This window comes from Colletotrichum jinshuiense, chromosome 5 (assembly GCF_051148585.1).
Source record: "Colletotrichum jinshuiense chromosome 5, complete sequence".
Taxonomy (NCBI): Eukaryota; Fungi; Ascomycota; class Sordariomycetes; order Glomerellales; family Glomerellaceae; genus Colletotrichum; species Colletotrichum jinshuiense.
Window position 1 is genome coordinate 2,192,938 of NC_139312.1, and position 13,223 is coordinate 2,206,160.

The window sequence follows — 13,223 nt, forward strand, 5'->3', positions numbered from 1 at the left end:
AGAGGGCGTCTGTGTGGATGTTGTCGCAATATGAGGAGGAGTTGAGACGAACCGGCCGGTGGCACGGGAAGGACAGGGCCGCGGGCTGGTCAGTCAAGCTTGGGGAAGGAAATATTTCGCCGACAGGGAGCTGGTGAGGCGGCGGCGGCGGCGGCACGGTGGCTTTCGGGACAGCGCAGGGTCGCGAGGTAAGGATGTACTCTCGTCCGTCCGTATGAGCGAGTGTGGTATGGGCGTCTGGGGGCTAGGCCAGAGGCTGGAAATCCCTGACCAGGCAGACAGGGGTGGATTGGAGGAGCGATAGTGCTGGGATGGTATTCGTAGGCGTAGAGGGCGAACGGGCAAGACGAGAGGTTTCAACGGCAAAGGCAGCCGAGACGATTCGCAATGGACAATCCGCTGCTTGTCGTTGGTGGAGGAGACGGAAAGATTGATGGAAGCTGGGGAAGACGAATTGTTCCACCACAGACGCTGCGTTCCACCGAATCGCTTGACAAGAGCCAGAAGGGGACAGAGGGGCTTGGCATGGGGCAGGCTGGGAAGTGGTTCTGGGACGGGGACTGGGACCGGGACGGGGACGGCGGAGCTGCACGCACTACTCGTGGTGCTGCTGACGCTGCTGCACGTCTCTGGGGCCCTGCCAGGGGTGTTGGTCCCAAGGAAGAGCTTTGCCGGTTGCTGACTGGGTGATTGGGGCCGCAGGAGGAAACGAGGAAAGCTTGGATGTCGGTGCTCGACGAACGAAAGAAGGGGAGTCTGTCGTGCCGGCGATGCTGGCGAGAGGCGAGACGAGGCGAGGCGGGGCGAGGCGAGGTGATGCAAGGCAAGGTACAAACGACACGGTAAGGAATCTAGGCCTTTGGTTGGGATGGGTATGGGATTGGGGGATGGAACGACGATGGGAATTCGACGGCAGCCGGCCAGAACACCGTTCGACGATGATCCCTCCAAAGACAGGCTAGGGCGGATACGTCCGTCTCTGTACGGTGGTCGTGGTTGTGGTTGTGGTTGTGGTTGTGGTCGCGGTGGTGGTTCGGAGACTCCTTTCCCTTGTGCCGGTGCGCGCGTGTTCTCGCTGTGGAGGGGGGACGTACAGACAGGCAGACAGACAGAAGACTGGCAGACTGGTAAACAAACAAGCAATCCTTTCCCGCTGCATAAGGTCTTCCGATGCACTGGAAGTACAGGCACGAGAGGCAGCAGCAGCAGCAACGTTGAAAACAGTATTGCCGCAGAGAGCACGGGATGGAGAGACGTTGACTGACTAGCACCAGAGCATCATGTTGGAGATGCGGCGGCCGAGCGATAGCGACCTGCCTGCGCGTGCGTGTGTGCGTGCGTGCCAAATGGTGGGGTAAATGGGGAAGAGCATGGGGGTGGCATCCCCTGTGGTCCCCTGGGGGTGTTTCCCTTGGAGAGATGGGGGACTTGAAGGAGGGTCCCAGAGGGTCTTGGTCGCCGCAAAGATTTGCCGCATTTTCCCTATTTCCGGGATTTGGACGTCAGAGATTCTCCGCCAATGACAGCGAGCTCCGGCCACGCCATTCGGGTCGACTTGGCACCGTTAGTGTGCCGCTGGGGAGGGAAACTCCTGTGCAGGGTCAGGGATCACTCGCACATAACCACACCACACCACACCTCACACAACCACACCTCACAACCACCTCTCACTCTCTCTCTCTCTCTCACTCCTGCCATGCCACCTCCTCTCACCTTACCAGAGGGAGGCAGTGGTAGTGTATCATAGGCCCTTGTTTTTCGTCGGCTCAGTTCAACCCCGGCCTCTTTCGCCCTGTCCTTCACCCTCTCTCACTCTCTCACACACACATCGCTACCCGTCAATAATCACTTTAACCCGTCTTGGCTCTCCAAATATCTTACAGGAGGGGGGTGGCACCTTTGGCCCAACTCTGCGGGTTGCTACTGCTTGCTCCCTATTACATACGTGCTTATTGCTCCGTGTGGGTGCCAAGGCTTTCGTTTACGACCTTCATCTATGGTTGCAGCCGAGAGAACCAGCAGATATCTTCCGCCGCCCGTATCGCTGTCTCCGTGGTTGCCAATGTCACCCTAAATTTCCCTTGGCCTGAACCGGCAGAAGCTCGTCTCGCCCTGACTTGCACAAGCATCCACCATCTTTTTCGATGGACGTGATGGACATAGTATACCAGCTCTGTTACATAACCGTTTCTTGAGCGCTCTCCACAAAAGGATCGCTTCGTGAAACGATTGCATGCCCACGGGGAAGCCACGCAGTTCTCCTGTTCCGCCGTCCCTCTACCGCTGGCTCGCTGTGCTCATTCATCGACTCGTTATGGTGGAGACCATCCTTCCTGGGGAACCAAACCTGGAAATTGTGGAAACATTTTCGGCAAATATTTGATTGGGCCCCGCCGCCGGCCATGCAACAGCCTCGGGATCGTCAAACGGTTGACCACACTTTTCCACCACCGGGTCGGTAGCCCCCTTCTGGAAGACTACAGGCGGCTAAAGACGGACGGACGTCGGTCTCGTCTCCCTCGTCAGACATCCAAGACAACAATCCAGACGCAACCAAGCCAGAGCCTTCTGGCGAATGGTTCAGCTCCGGGAAGCCTACAGCCGCCCGGGCCCGCACCGCGAACCCCCTCCGGCTACCGTCTCTACCTCTCCTCCCCGCCGCCAATGCATACGGCATAGCCGCTGCTGCACAATGTGCGCTCGGAGAAAAAGACGCACAGCACAAGCTTATCTACCCATCCAACAATCACACGCTGGCCTGTTTGGCAGTGGCATCGACTCCGAGAGGCCCATTTGGTACCGAAAGGTGGAGCCGGCCGACATTCGGGTCCCTTGATTCCTCCCCCCGTTCGCAATGTTTCCTCCATATTGAATAACCGTTTCAGAAGGCGCGTCATTACGGTGGACGTGGAATATGCTGCGACGATGGCAATTCGTGGATATCAACCCGTCGTCCTCCGGATCCCGCTAGTGTGGGGCGGTGTTCCCGGTCATCGCCTTGTTCCGATGTCTCCAACCTGGAGACGGAGTCTTGGGTCCAGTCTTCAGAGTTTCAACTCATTTTTTGAGTTTCCCTGTCGTTGGCTCCGGGAAACAAATCATCTTGTAATCAATCGGAAGCATATCACGACCCGGCTCGTGTATGGGCTTATTGGTGCAGAATAATGTCTCGCCGGAATCTCGACGTCGACGGTCTCTCCGTTGGTGGAGAAACATAGATACGGCACCCAGGTGGAGCGCGCTTCTCGACCCTCACCGCTTCACATGTATACCAAGACCCCTGACGGGCAAAACATAAAAAGCGAGGCAGATCAGTTCATCCGGCCGTTCTCGACTCACCAACCCGCATGCACATACCTCATGGACGAATACGGCCCGGATATGCGACCCCGACACCTTCCCAGAGTAACGCGGGGCTTGTGCACCAAGACGATGCGAATTCACAGGCGATGAGAGGATCAGCACGCAATCTCGAAACAAGATGAGACTGGGACGACAGGACAACGTCGATGCAGGGCGACGAAGCCGATGGGAACCCAAGGCCTACTTCTGCATCAACACTATCGAAGAAGAGAGGAGCAACGACGAGGAATCGCATCTTTCGAAAGTTGACTGACGGCGAGCTACGAAACTCAGTTCTGGGCCCAGACCCCAACCATGTTTCCCTCACAGTCGATGAGCCGGCAAAAGGACCCCATCCCACCACCGATCTCAGTCTTTGGCCTACAAGGCACCGTCAGCATAGGAACGTTGCACATGCAGAGACTCGTTTCTCCTCACACATGGATCCTTCCACCTAGCTTCTCGGCCTTGGCGACCGTCTCCTCGATGCTCTGCACGCAGAACGTCGGTAACACCGCCATTCGCTCTGGCTTGGCTTCGTCATGGTTGGCGATCTGGTTTCCCTCCTCCATGAGCAGAAATCCGCCGTGGAGTTCGCCCTTGTTGAAGAAGTGCACCGTCTTGATGCCCGGCGTCGGCGACGGCATGCCGGTCCCTGTGCAGTCCCACCCGAGCACCGCTGTGTAGAACTCGGCAGCACGGCCCGGATCCGAGACGGGGACCTCGAGCCAGCACATCTGGCCGTAGGGGTTGTTGGCCGAGGCTGCCATGCTGACTTCAGATCCGTTTGAAGATATGATGAAGCCTCAAGGTAAGGAGAACAAGATCAATGCAGGTCTCACACGTGAATGCTCAATTTCCAAGTGATGGTTATAATGATGAAACGCTTCATTCCAATTATTTCATAAACAAGCATCGCCAGTGAAACCATAACATGAGAGGTCGGGGATGGCTCATTTAAGACTCACGTTTCTTGCCGCCAAGTTGGCCCCGCTCCCACTACTGCTTTTCAGCCGCAAATATGTCTTGGTCTCGTTCAATGAAGGGCGGGGAAAGGACGCCTCTGCTGCTTTGAAGCCAAGATAAAAGCCACCAAAGCCACATACGATGGGATGCCGTATTTCACGTGGCATCGTGTCTACCTCGCGCCACCGTTAGTGATTACTGATACGCTCTCCTCGAGGAGGGCCTCCGACCTGCCGCTGCGTTTCCTACACGGAAGCGCGATTGCGAGTTACGCCGACGCCCTTTACTCCTCGCGTATACAGGGCACGAGAAACATGCGTCTCGGCCAGGAGGTGGTGATGGGGGGCGTGGCGCTCGCATCTTTTGAGCACCCTTTCACCGAGTAATGTGTTGCCCGGCTCAACATGGCACAAGTGACATCGTTCACTTTTCATACATGGTTCGGAAGAAGCAATTGCGAGAAATAAAATACATGATGCAAAAAACCTCTTGTTCCCCGGAAGCTGTTGACAACGATGAAAATGAATATGCGAGGGTATTTGATGCCCTGCCATGCAAACCGTACCCAATGCGATATGCCCCGTCCCCTTGTTACGTCCGCTTGAAATGCTACGATTCCGACCTATATCCATGAGTCCCCCCCTCCCCTCCCCCTTTTATTTTTCTTCCTATCTCGGGGCGATCATGCCTCGCCAACGCCCTCGTTCTCCATGAGGGCCGCCCTCGCCTCCATGTCATCGTCCAGCTCCTTCTCCTTCCCGCCAACGGGGCTCGTCCACCCCGTGCTCGCCTGGATGACGATCGCGACGATCGCCAGCGCCGCCGCCGCCTGCCAAGTGCCCCGCGCCGCGCCGGCGTAGTGCTCCACGGCGATGTCGTGCTCGGCGGGGCTCAGCCCGCCGTTGAAGACCAGCGCGGGGCTCCCGATGAGCCTCGTGATGAGCTCCTCCCGGCCCTCGGACAGCCGCCCGCCGTCGAGCTCCGTGAAGCTGGCGACCAGGCCGGAGCGCAGCAGGCGGTAGAAGACGCCGCCGCCGATGGCGGTGCCGAAGCTGCCCCCGAAACCGCGGAAGGTGCCGAGCAGGCTCGTCGAGATGAAGTGCTCGTCCGGGTCGCTCAGGTGCAGGAGGTGCGCGAGGGTGTAGTTGAGCGTGGCGCCGGTGGCCAGCCCGTTGAGGACGACGGCCAGCACGAAGGCCCAGAAGGGGGCCTCGGCGGTGCCGACGAGCGAGAGGCCGAACATGGTGGCCGCGAAGCACGCCAGGCTGATGACCGATGGCGACCAGAAGGCGCCGCCGCGCCGGACGTGCAGCCAGCCGACGATCAGCCCGCCCGAGCCGAAGCCGATGTTGGTGGGGATCAGGATGGAGCCGGCGATGGCGGGCGCGTAGCCCCTGACGGCGAGCACGAAGATGGGGCTGTAGTAGAGGAGGGTCCAGCGGATGGACATGAAGAGGAGCTGGGCGGTGCAGGAGAGGAGGACGCCGCGGGAGGAGAGGACCGAGATGGGGATGACGGGGTCGGCGGCGACTTTGAACTCGATCAGGACGAAGACGACGAGGCTTATGGCCGAGAGGGCGAGCGGGGTCCACTGGATGTCTCCAGACAGGCCGTAGAGGAACAGGATGATGGTGAGAACCTGGCAAAGTCAGCCACGCCGGTCTACGAAGCGCGGGAGGGGTTGGGGGGGCGGCGACATACCAGCATAACGGCGCCCGCGTAGTCGATGCGAGCCAGCTTCTGAAAGACCGAGATGCCCTTGGTCTTGTGATCTGAGCTGAATGTCTTGGGGACGCTCAAGAAGACGCCCAAACAGGCAAAGACGCCGAGAGGCGTCTGGAAACCGAAGAGAGCTCTCTGCGCACCTTGTCAGTCCCCATGTTGACTCTTGAAAAGAAGAAGGAAAAAACAAAAAAAGATGCTCAAGGGTGAACGAACCCATCCGATGACTGGCAGCAACGCGCCGTACACAACAGCGCCGAACGACAGGCCAATGGTGAAGCCGGCATTGACGAGGCCGATGAAGACGCCCCGCCTCTTCTTGCTGACCAGCTCGAGGACGAAGATGACCGACAAAGTCATAATGCCGGCGCCCCCCATGCCGGTGATGACCCTCCCAAAGATGAAGGCCCAAAAAGACTGCGCCTGCGAGGTCATGACGCCCCCGACGGCGAAGCAGACGCCCAGGGGCAGCACCAGGTTCCGGGGCGAGAAGATGGTCGACAGGCGCCCGAACAGAGGCGCCAGCGAGGCCATGCTGATAAGGTACGAGATGGTGAACCACATGGCGTCCTCATACGAGTCCAGGTCCTCCGCGACGACGGACTGGGTCATGGCCATGCCCGACGTGTTTGATGCTGCTCGCGGTCAGACGGGCCTCGACACTTTACAGCGAGAACCCCTTGCCAGGGGAGGGGGAGGGGTTGGGCTGACCTTGGAGGAAGATGAGAATCCAGGTGCTGAACATGAGGACGGCGGCTTTCGTTGCGCCAATATGCTGGGTGGCCGCGTCCGAGTCTTCGTCCGAGCCCCGGCCTCGGCGGCTGCCGGCCGGCGAGCCATCACGGAGTGTCTGAGAGGACGTCTCGGAGCCCAGCAACGCCGTCGTCTCGGTGGCATCGGGATATGCCTTCGCTCTCGCGGTGTCGCCGTCGGCATACTGCCGGTTGCGAAGATGTGGTTCATCCGCCATGTTCGATTTTACCTCCGGCCAGAACGTCCCTTATGTCGGACGTTGCGTTAGAGCCGACGTCGTTTCCATCCAACAGAACTTTTGTCCGAGGGCAGAGGGTCGTGAAAGACTTGATGAAAAGACGAGAGAAAATAAAATTAAAACCCGTGCAATCACTTCAGTCCACCCTAGTTCCTCATCACATGAACGCTGAGTGCGTGTGAATACTAGAGAGCTACCTGTTAGCTTTACGTAGTGTCTCGCCGAGCTGAGGTCCGTTTATCGGGCAGGCCGCAGCTTGGTAATCGGTAATCCAGTAAAAAGGCCCCCGCCTCCCTTACTGGGTTCAGTACCCCCAGCTGTACGTCAGTTGTTGCGTCTGCACGAACAGGGTCCGTCGCGGGGATGTTGCCCCGCTTTTACCGGCTAACGGCAATCAAACGCTCCCGCCCTCCGATGCGACTGACCTCATTCTAGCATCGAGGTAGTGATTAGCTGCCTGTTCCCAAATGTCACCGTCTGCCAGATAGCATTCAACTGATTTTCTAAAGGTCGCTCAATTCCCAGCAATCGTCATCCATCCTCATCTCCGGTTGTTGCAATTTTTTGTTTCCTATCTGGGTTAAATTCGTCTTCATCACTCTCGGCGCCTCTTCTCTTTTCATCTGGGTATTATGTGACGGAAAGGAGCCAAAGTTTGGCGTAGGCGAGTTTGCGATATGCATCTCATGACTTCTTATTCTCCTCTCGGCGCTAGTCGGCGATGAACTTATGAAAGCTGTGCGTAACAGCGTCCATTGGCTTTGCAACCGGGTTGTCATCGGCAATCGCCGAGAGGACCTCGCTGCTGCAAGGTCGAAGACAGCCCGAAGGGAGTGTCTCGTCATGAAATTTTTTTACATCGCTAAAGCTTCATATTCCTCTGCCATATGAAACAAGCAGTTCCAGCGGCCCCTCCTCATTCATGGGGAAAGGGAGACATACTCCCAATACCGGTACAACGCTCATTTGACGTTGGTCAATCAAGGGGCCAAGCGTCCGATCCTAGGCCAGCTGCCGTGATCATTCATGTGATTTCATGGCTATGGTCGGATAACTGTAGAAAATCCAGCGTGAAAGCGCGTGCGTAGGCCGAAGGGGGTAGGTATTGACGAGTTCAAATTGTAAGGGCAAGCGGAGCATAGTATTTGAGATGTCAGGTAAGATAATGGACCACATGGGCAGTCAGTCAGTCCTGGTAAGTGCTTTCTTCCACGCATAAAGACGGCGTTATCAATAATCTTTATAACTTCTAATTGGGCATCCAGTGCAGTAGGTGGTTTCTTGGTCGCAGACTCGGGATTCCGGGCTAAACCGTGCCTCTGCTGTGACCTGGCAGGGTATATCGATTACAGGTAAAGCCTCCTGCTCAACGCCATGTGCCAGACTTCAACCCCAGGCATTGACATGTATAGCAAATGATACAGCTCCCATCCTGGATTAGTTTGAATAATCTTTTTGGCTGCTCGGTCATAAGTCACAATTATCCAACAATTCGTGCTCGGATTCACAAGATATCTTGCTCGATGTCCTTATCTTCGTCAATTAGGTTGGCTGTGAATTTGTGTGTAGGTGACCGAACTCCCTATAAACCTAGTAGCGCATTATACATCAATCTTGTCCTATCGTGCCTTCTCTCAAATCAACCACAGTACACTGGCTTCTAAAACAACCTCGACGGGTACCCCTGTGGCATCATGTCGAATGGTGCAGGCATGTGCCATGCCAAACCGACAGCAACGTGGTAAGCCATACTGTTCAAAGAGCTGCCTTGTTCGTTCTCCACGGAATCCATCCGCGTCTTTGGTGTCTCCTGTGTCTCTCGTCTCTTCTTTGCCTTCCGTGTCTTCCTGGGCCTCTGTGGGGAATCCATCGGGCGGTCGCCTTCTGTGACGTGACGTCTGCGACGTGAACGAAATAGACGGCCGAGCGTGCACTGGACCTTTGTTGACCACTTCCGCGACGAGCACTCGTTACCCCAGGAGGGAAACTCCTCATCGTTCTCGCACAGTGGCGCAAACTCTAGTTCTGAAACCTCAACTATACTCGACTTCTCCTCAAGCTGCTTCTCGTCTGCGTAGAAACTCTGCGAGTACATTTTTCTGCTATTCGGGTGGTCTTGTGTCTGGAAACGGGTGAGCACGCCGGAAATCCAGCTGTCGGGCGCAGATGGAATGCCACCACTCACAATAGGCGAGGCAAAGCGGCCCGTTCGGTCATCTTGTTCGGCAGACACGGCATTCTTCAAGAAGACGGTATCTTTTAATCCTGCGACGCTGCTGCGCCGCCAGCGCCGCCAGCTAGAGGACCATGCCGGCCGACGCTGGGTGCCGGCGTTGAAAGCTTGGTAATGGGGGATTGCGCAAACATGCATCTTGATTGCGACTTATGCGACTTACAACCGGAACTTGGCCGGGCGTCTGGTTGGGTGGTGTGAAGGGCGGGAGTCACATGTAAAATCGATTCTCAAACCAGCTAGAAGGTATGAATTCACTCGAGAGAAAGCAGCGAGGGGAGGGTTGTTTTCATATTTCAATCCGGACGATGGAGGGGTATGGAGGTGAACGTGCCGGCGGACTGGAAAGTTACATGCAACTAAGCTTCCCGGTAGGCTCCCGGCGCCTCCGTCGAATCACGGCCGACCGTGGTCTCGCGGATGACCCTCGACCCCGACACCATGCGGAGCACGCCTAATCATCTACCGCCGACTGGGGGCGGGGAAAGGTTAAAAGGCGAGGATTGCGGTCCTCGCTGGGTCTTGATCGGCAAACAAACTTTCCACGCAGTAACCAAGTGCGATTCGTGTTGATGAAGCGGCGGGCGCTGGACCATGCCACATCAGCAAAATAAGGTGGCGCGGGCTACAGGTAAGCTTCGACGGGGTCGGGGCCATAACCAAGGGTAAGCGATGTCAAAGGTAAAAAATTAGTGCTTTTGTATGCTTCCTCTATGTACCTGCTCCTCCCTCCTGGGATGTATATATATACTAAACTTCCCACATTTTAAAGTCCGAACGCCATGCCTCCAATTACGACCCATGGTATATCGCCAAGCGTATTGTCCACAAGACTCTACCTTATGGCAAGTCGTCCACGTAGCCAAGCGTATCTCTGTGTTCGTCGCAGAGTCTTGCAAACTCTAACAGCAGCCGCCAAACGTACAGACGCATGTCCTCGCGCCTCAGCACCTTCTCCGCCCACTCCTTGCCCTGCTCGGCAATCCACCTCGCGGCGTCGTCGCCCTTGCTCTTCTTCCCCAGAACCTTGTCAACAGACCATCCCCGAGTTTCATCGTCCCCGTCGGTGAAGAAGTCCAAGACCCCGTAGAGATCCTGGAAGGTGTTGTCCAGCGGCACGAAATGGAGCCACGGCGTGAGGCGGTTGTCGTGCCATTCGGTGTACACTGTCGCCTTGAGCGGCACGCTCGTCGACAGCATGAAGGCTCTGAACCGCCCGCTGAAGCTGTAGCCGTCCGCGTCGGGCAGGAACTTGCTCGAGAACTGCTCCGCCATGGGCGTGGCATTCACAACCGACATGTGCGGCGCGAGCCAGTCGCACTCCTTGCGCCGGTCGTGGCTGGGCCCGCACGACAGGTGGGTGAAGCCCACGTCCGCAAAGCCGGACAGGAACTCGCCGAGGCGCTTCTCGCGGCGGCGCGTGGTGTTGTAGCGCTCCAGGGGGGGCATGTCGAAGGTCATCGCGCGGACGTCATTGGCCTCCATGCCGCGCACGGTGGTTCCGTTGAGCATCTCCACCATCCGCTGGCGGTGGAAGTGCATCCAATTGTCTGACTGAGTTAGGCCTCCAGACCCGATGCCGCGCCAGACGAGGCGATTGAGCTTTTCGGGCCAAGCCGGACCGCGGATGTTGCCGCCGGTGTAGCTCGGGTCGTCGGAGAGGTACATTGCGCCCGGGATGAGGATGTCCGAGTTGACGCGGAGCTTGGAGCCTCCGAAAAGGGGGATGAGATCCTTCGTCGTGTTGACGTTGACCGGCTCAACGAAGGCCCCGTGAAGTGAGCGCAGGTGAGGCTGCACGCACGGGTCCATGGAGCTGGTGAAGTTCTGTACGTAGCCGCGTCGAGAGAATGACGCTGTCCATGAGTATGGAAGAGTCGGCGGGAGGGACAAGTCCGTCGCCGCAGGTACATTTCTTGCTGGAGAATCCGACGGGCAGACTTCTCGAACAAGGTCCCAGTACTTGCGCCGGTCGCCGGTTATCCATCCTTTCGTAGAAGGCTTGCCTTTCGCGGCATCAATGCTTGCCAAGCTCTGGAACTCGCTCGTGGCCTTGTTCTTGGTGGGCATGGTCCGTAACTTCCCCTCTTTCGCGATGTATTTCTCCATGTCCTTCAGCGGCACCAGGATGCGAGGCTCTTGCATGTAATTGATGGGCATGTTTACGTCTGGTAGATGCTTCGCGAAATCAGACACCAGGGCCGTCCAAAGCTCCAGCCACGGCTCCTTCCCCTCCGTATCTCCGTCGCCCATCGCTGTGCCGTTGCGCACCCTCACAACGTGTTCCCCAGCATTGGCCTGTTTCGCGATCGTCTTCGTGTCGACGGCCCAGAACGGCCTGAGGTCGTCGTATATGCGATCAAAGAACTCCTCGACAATGATCGCATCGGTGTCCATGGCGTGGCGGAACCATTCTTGGAAGCCCGGCGGCGGGTGTCTGCCTCGTCGCTCTCGATAGCGCCGGGCAGCATTGTGAAGAGTGCGACTCCGTTCCTGGAGTATCGCCGCCTGCTTCGTCCGCGCATCGTGGATCAGCCAGTCTATCGGGTTCGCATCGGCGTCGCTGGCGTTGAAGGGGTACTTGAAGTAGTCTGTCGCGGCGCCGTCGGTGAACTTGATGCGGGAGGCATTGCTGCTGATCGTGTCGCGGTACACGTAGGTGCTTGTCAATAGGAAAGTCAGAATGAAGATGACCAGCACGCCCTTGAGCAAGGGCTTGGCCGAGCTGGGCGATGGACGGTTGGCCTTCCACGCCATTGCGACAACGAAAGTTCTTCCGCTCCAAAAGTCCAGGAAGAAAGATCAGGTCATCGGCAAGGTCTGGGGTGGAACTGACTGCCCATGTTGAGACCGACCAAAGATTTGATATTGGCGATCCACGTAGGCGGAGGGGGAAAAATTGACCAGAAGCCCTCGTCCAAAGGACGCAAGATGACCTTTGCTCTTCGGGTAGCTTTCGTAACAAGACTACGCGGCTCTGGAGCCCCTTTCCCATCGACGAGGCGACATACCCTGGTTCACTGACGTGGGGACCATTTTGCTCAGTGGAGAAAATTGCGCCGAGCCACTATAACTGAGCCCAACTGGTAATTTTGGTCCGTAGCTGTCTGACACTCGAAGACAGGATATGCAGTTGGCGTGTCGGGCTGAGAGGGGGAAATGGGTTTGGGCCTGGGTACATTGTTCAGCTAAATTGTTACTGCTTGGTTGGCAGAGGGAAACACATTGTCAAAGTTCCTCGGTTCGGAGCCGGTAGCGACAACTTTTAGTTAGACCTCGCAGGTCCAGCATGGCACGGCCCTATCGCTCCGGCGGTCAACTACTTTACACATTTAATCTCAGTTCAACCTCGACCGGTGACGACAAGGCGTCCATGGCAGATGTCTGGTTGAAATACAAATTGCAAATATATCATCAAGCGGTTTCTAGCGTTGCCTAGACAGTGAGTTTGAACTGCAGCTGATTGGCAATTTAACTTAACACAACTTGTCGAGCATCGTGGCATGTTCAGGTTCGTAAAAGATGATTGGTCCACCCATGTCTGAATGCAAATGAGTCCAGATGAAGCCTCAAGCATCATCTAACTGGATTGCAGATGCAATATCTATCTCATGAAGCTCACAACGAATCTAATCCACCACACTATCCAGAAACACTAGGTGAGCTGTCAAGCTCCCTCAGGCAAGATCAAATACTCAGTCCTTATTAAGCTTTACATATAACCAGCCAAGCCAGCCACGCCACGTGATCTGACAGCTTACGACGGGAACTCTACGATCATCAAACACCAAGCATTAGTTTTCCATGCTGTAGCTGCTAGGGAGTGCTTTTCTGACAGCTTCAACTCTCGGTTCACAAGGCTTGATGGGGGATGTGTCTAACGTCAGATATCATGCTATAATTCCTACTCATCTCTTGTCGAGTCGGCTCGGCAAACGACATCCTTTGGCCCTTTTCGTCCACATGAGG

At 56.6% G+C, this 13,223-nt stretch overlaps 4 protein-coding genes across 4 annotated transcripts; all 4 read right to left on the bottom strand.

Moving 5' to 3' along the window:
* Window positions 1-3,776: 3,776 nt before the first annotated feature.
* On the bottom strand, window positions 3,777-4,112 carry EsH8_V_000553 (Glyoxalase/Bleomycin resistance protein/Dihydroxybiphenyl dioxygenase; the record flags this gene model as incomplete). The annotated part of the gene is made up of 1 exon (XM_083273069.1): window positions 3,777-4,112. The coding sequence occupies one exon, from the start codon at window positions 4,110-4,112 to the stop codon at window positions 3,777-3,779; it is 336 nt and encodes a 111-aa protein (XP_083125784.1).
* An 878-nt stretch (window positions 4,113-4,990) lies between these two features.
* On the bottom strand, window positions 4,991-7,000 carry EsH8_V_000554 (major facilitator superfamily domain-containing protein; the record flags this gene model as incomplete). Its single annotated transcript, XM_083273070.1, has 4 exons — window positions 4,991-5,947; window positions 6,010-6,165; window positions 6,247-6,665; window positions 6,742-7,000. 4 exons carry the CDS (start codon window positions 6,998-7,000, stop codon window positions 4,991-4,993), a joined length of 1,791 nt encoding a protein of 596 aa, XP_083125785.1.
* A 1,681-nt stretch (window positions 7,001-8,681) lies between these two features.
* On the bottom strand, window positions 8,682-9,392 carry EsH8_V_000555 (uncharacterized protein; the record flags this gene model as incomplete). The annotated part of the gene is made up of 1 exon (XM_083273071.1): window positions 8,682-9,392. One exon carries the CDS (start codon window positions 9,390-9,392, stop codon window positions 8,682-8,684), a length of 711 nt encoding a protein of 236 aa, XP_083125786.1.
* Window positions 9,393-10,094: 702 nt separating this feature from the next.
* EsH8_V_000556 (uncharacterized protein) lies at window positions 10,095-12,011 on the bottom strand (the record flags this gene model as incomplete). Its single annotated transcript, XM_083273072.1, has 1 exon — window positions 10,095-12,011. The coding sequence occupies one exon, from the start codon at window positions 12,009-12,011 to the stop codon at window positions 10,095-10,097; it is 1,917 nt and encodes a 638-aa protein (XP_083125787.1).
* Between the last annotated feature and the right edge of the window lie 1,212 nt (window positions 12,012-13,223).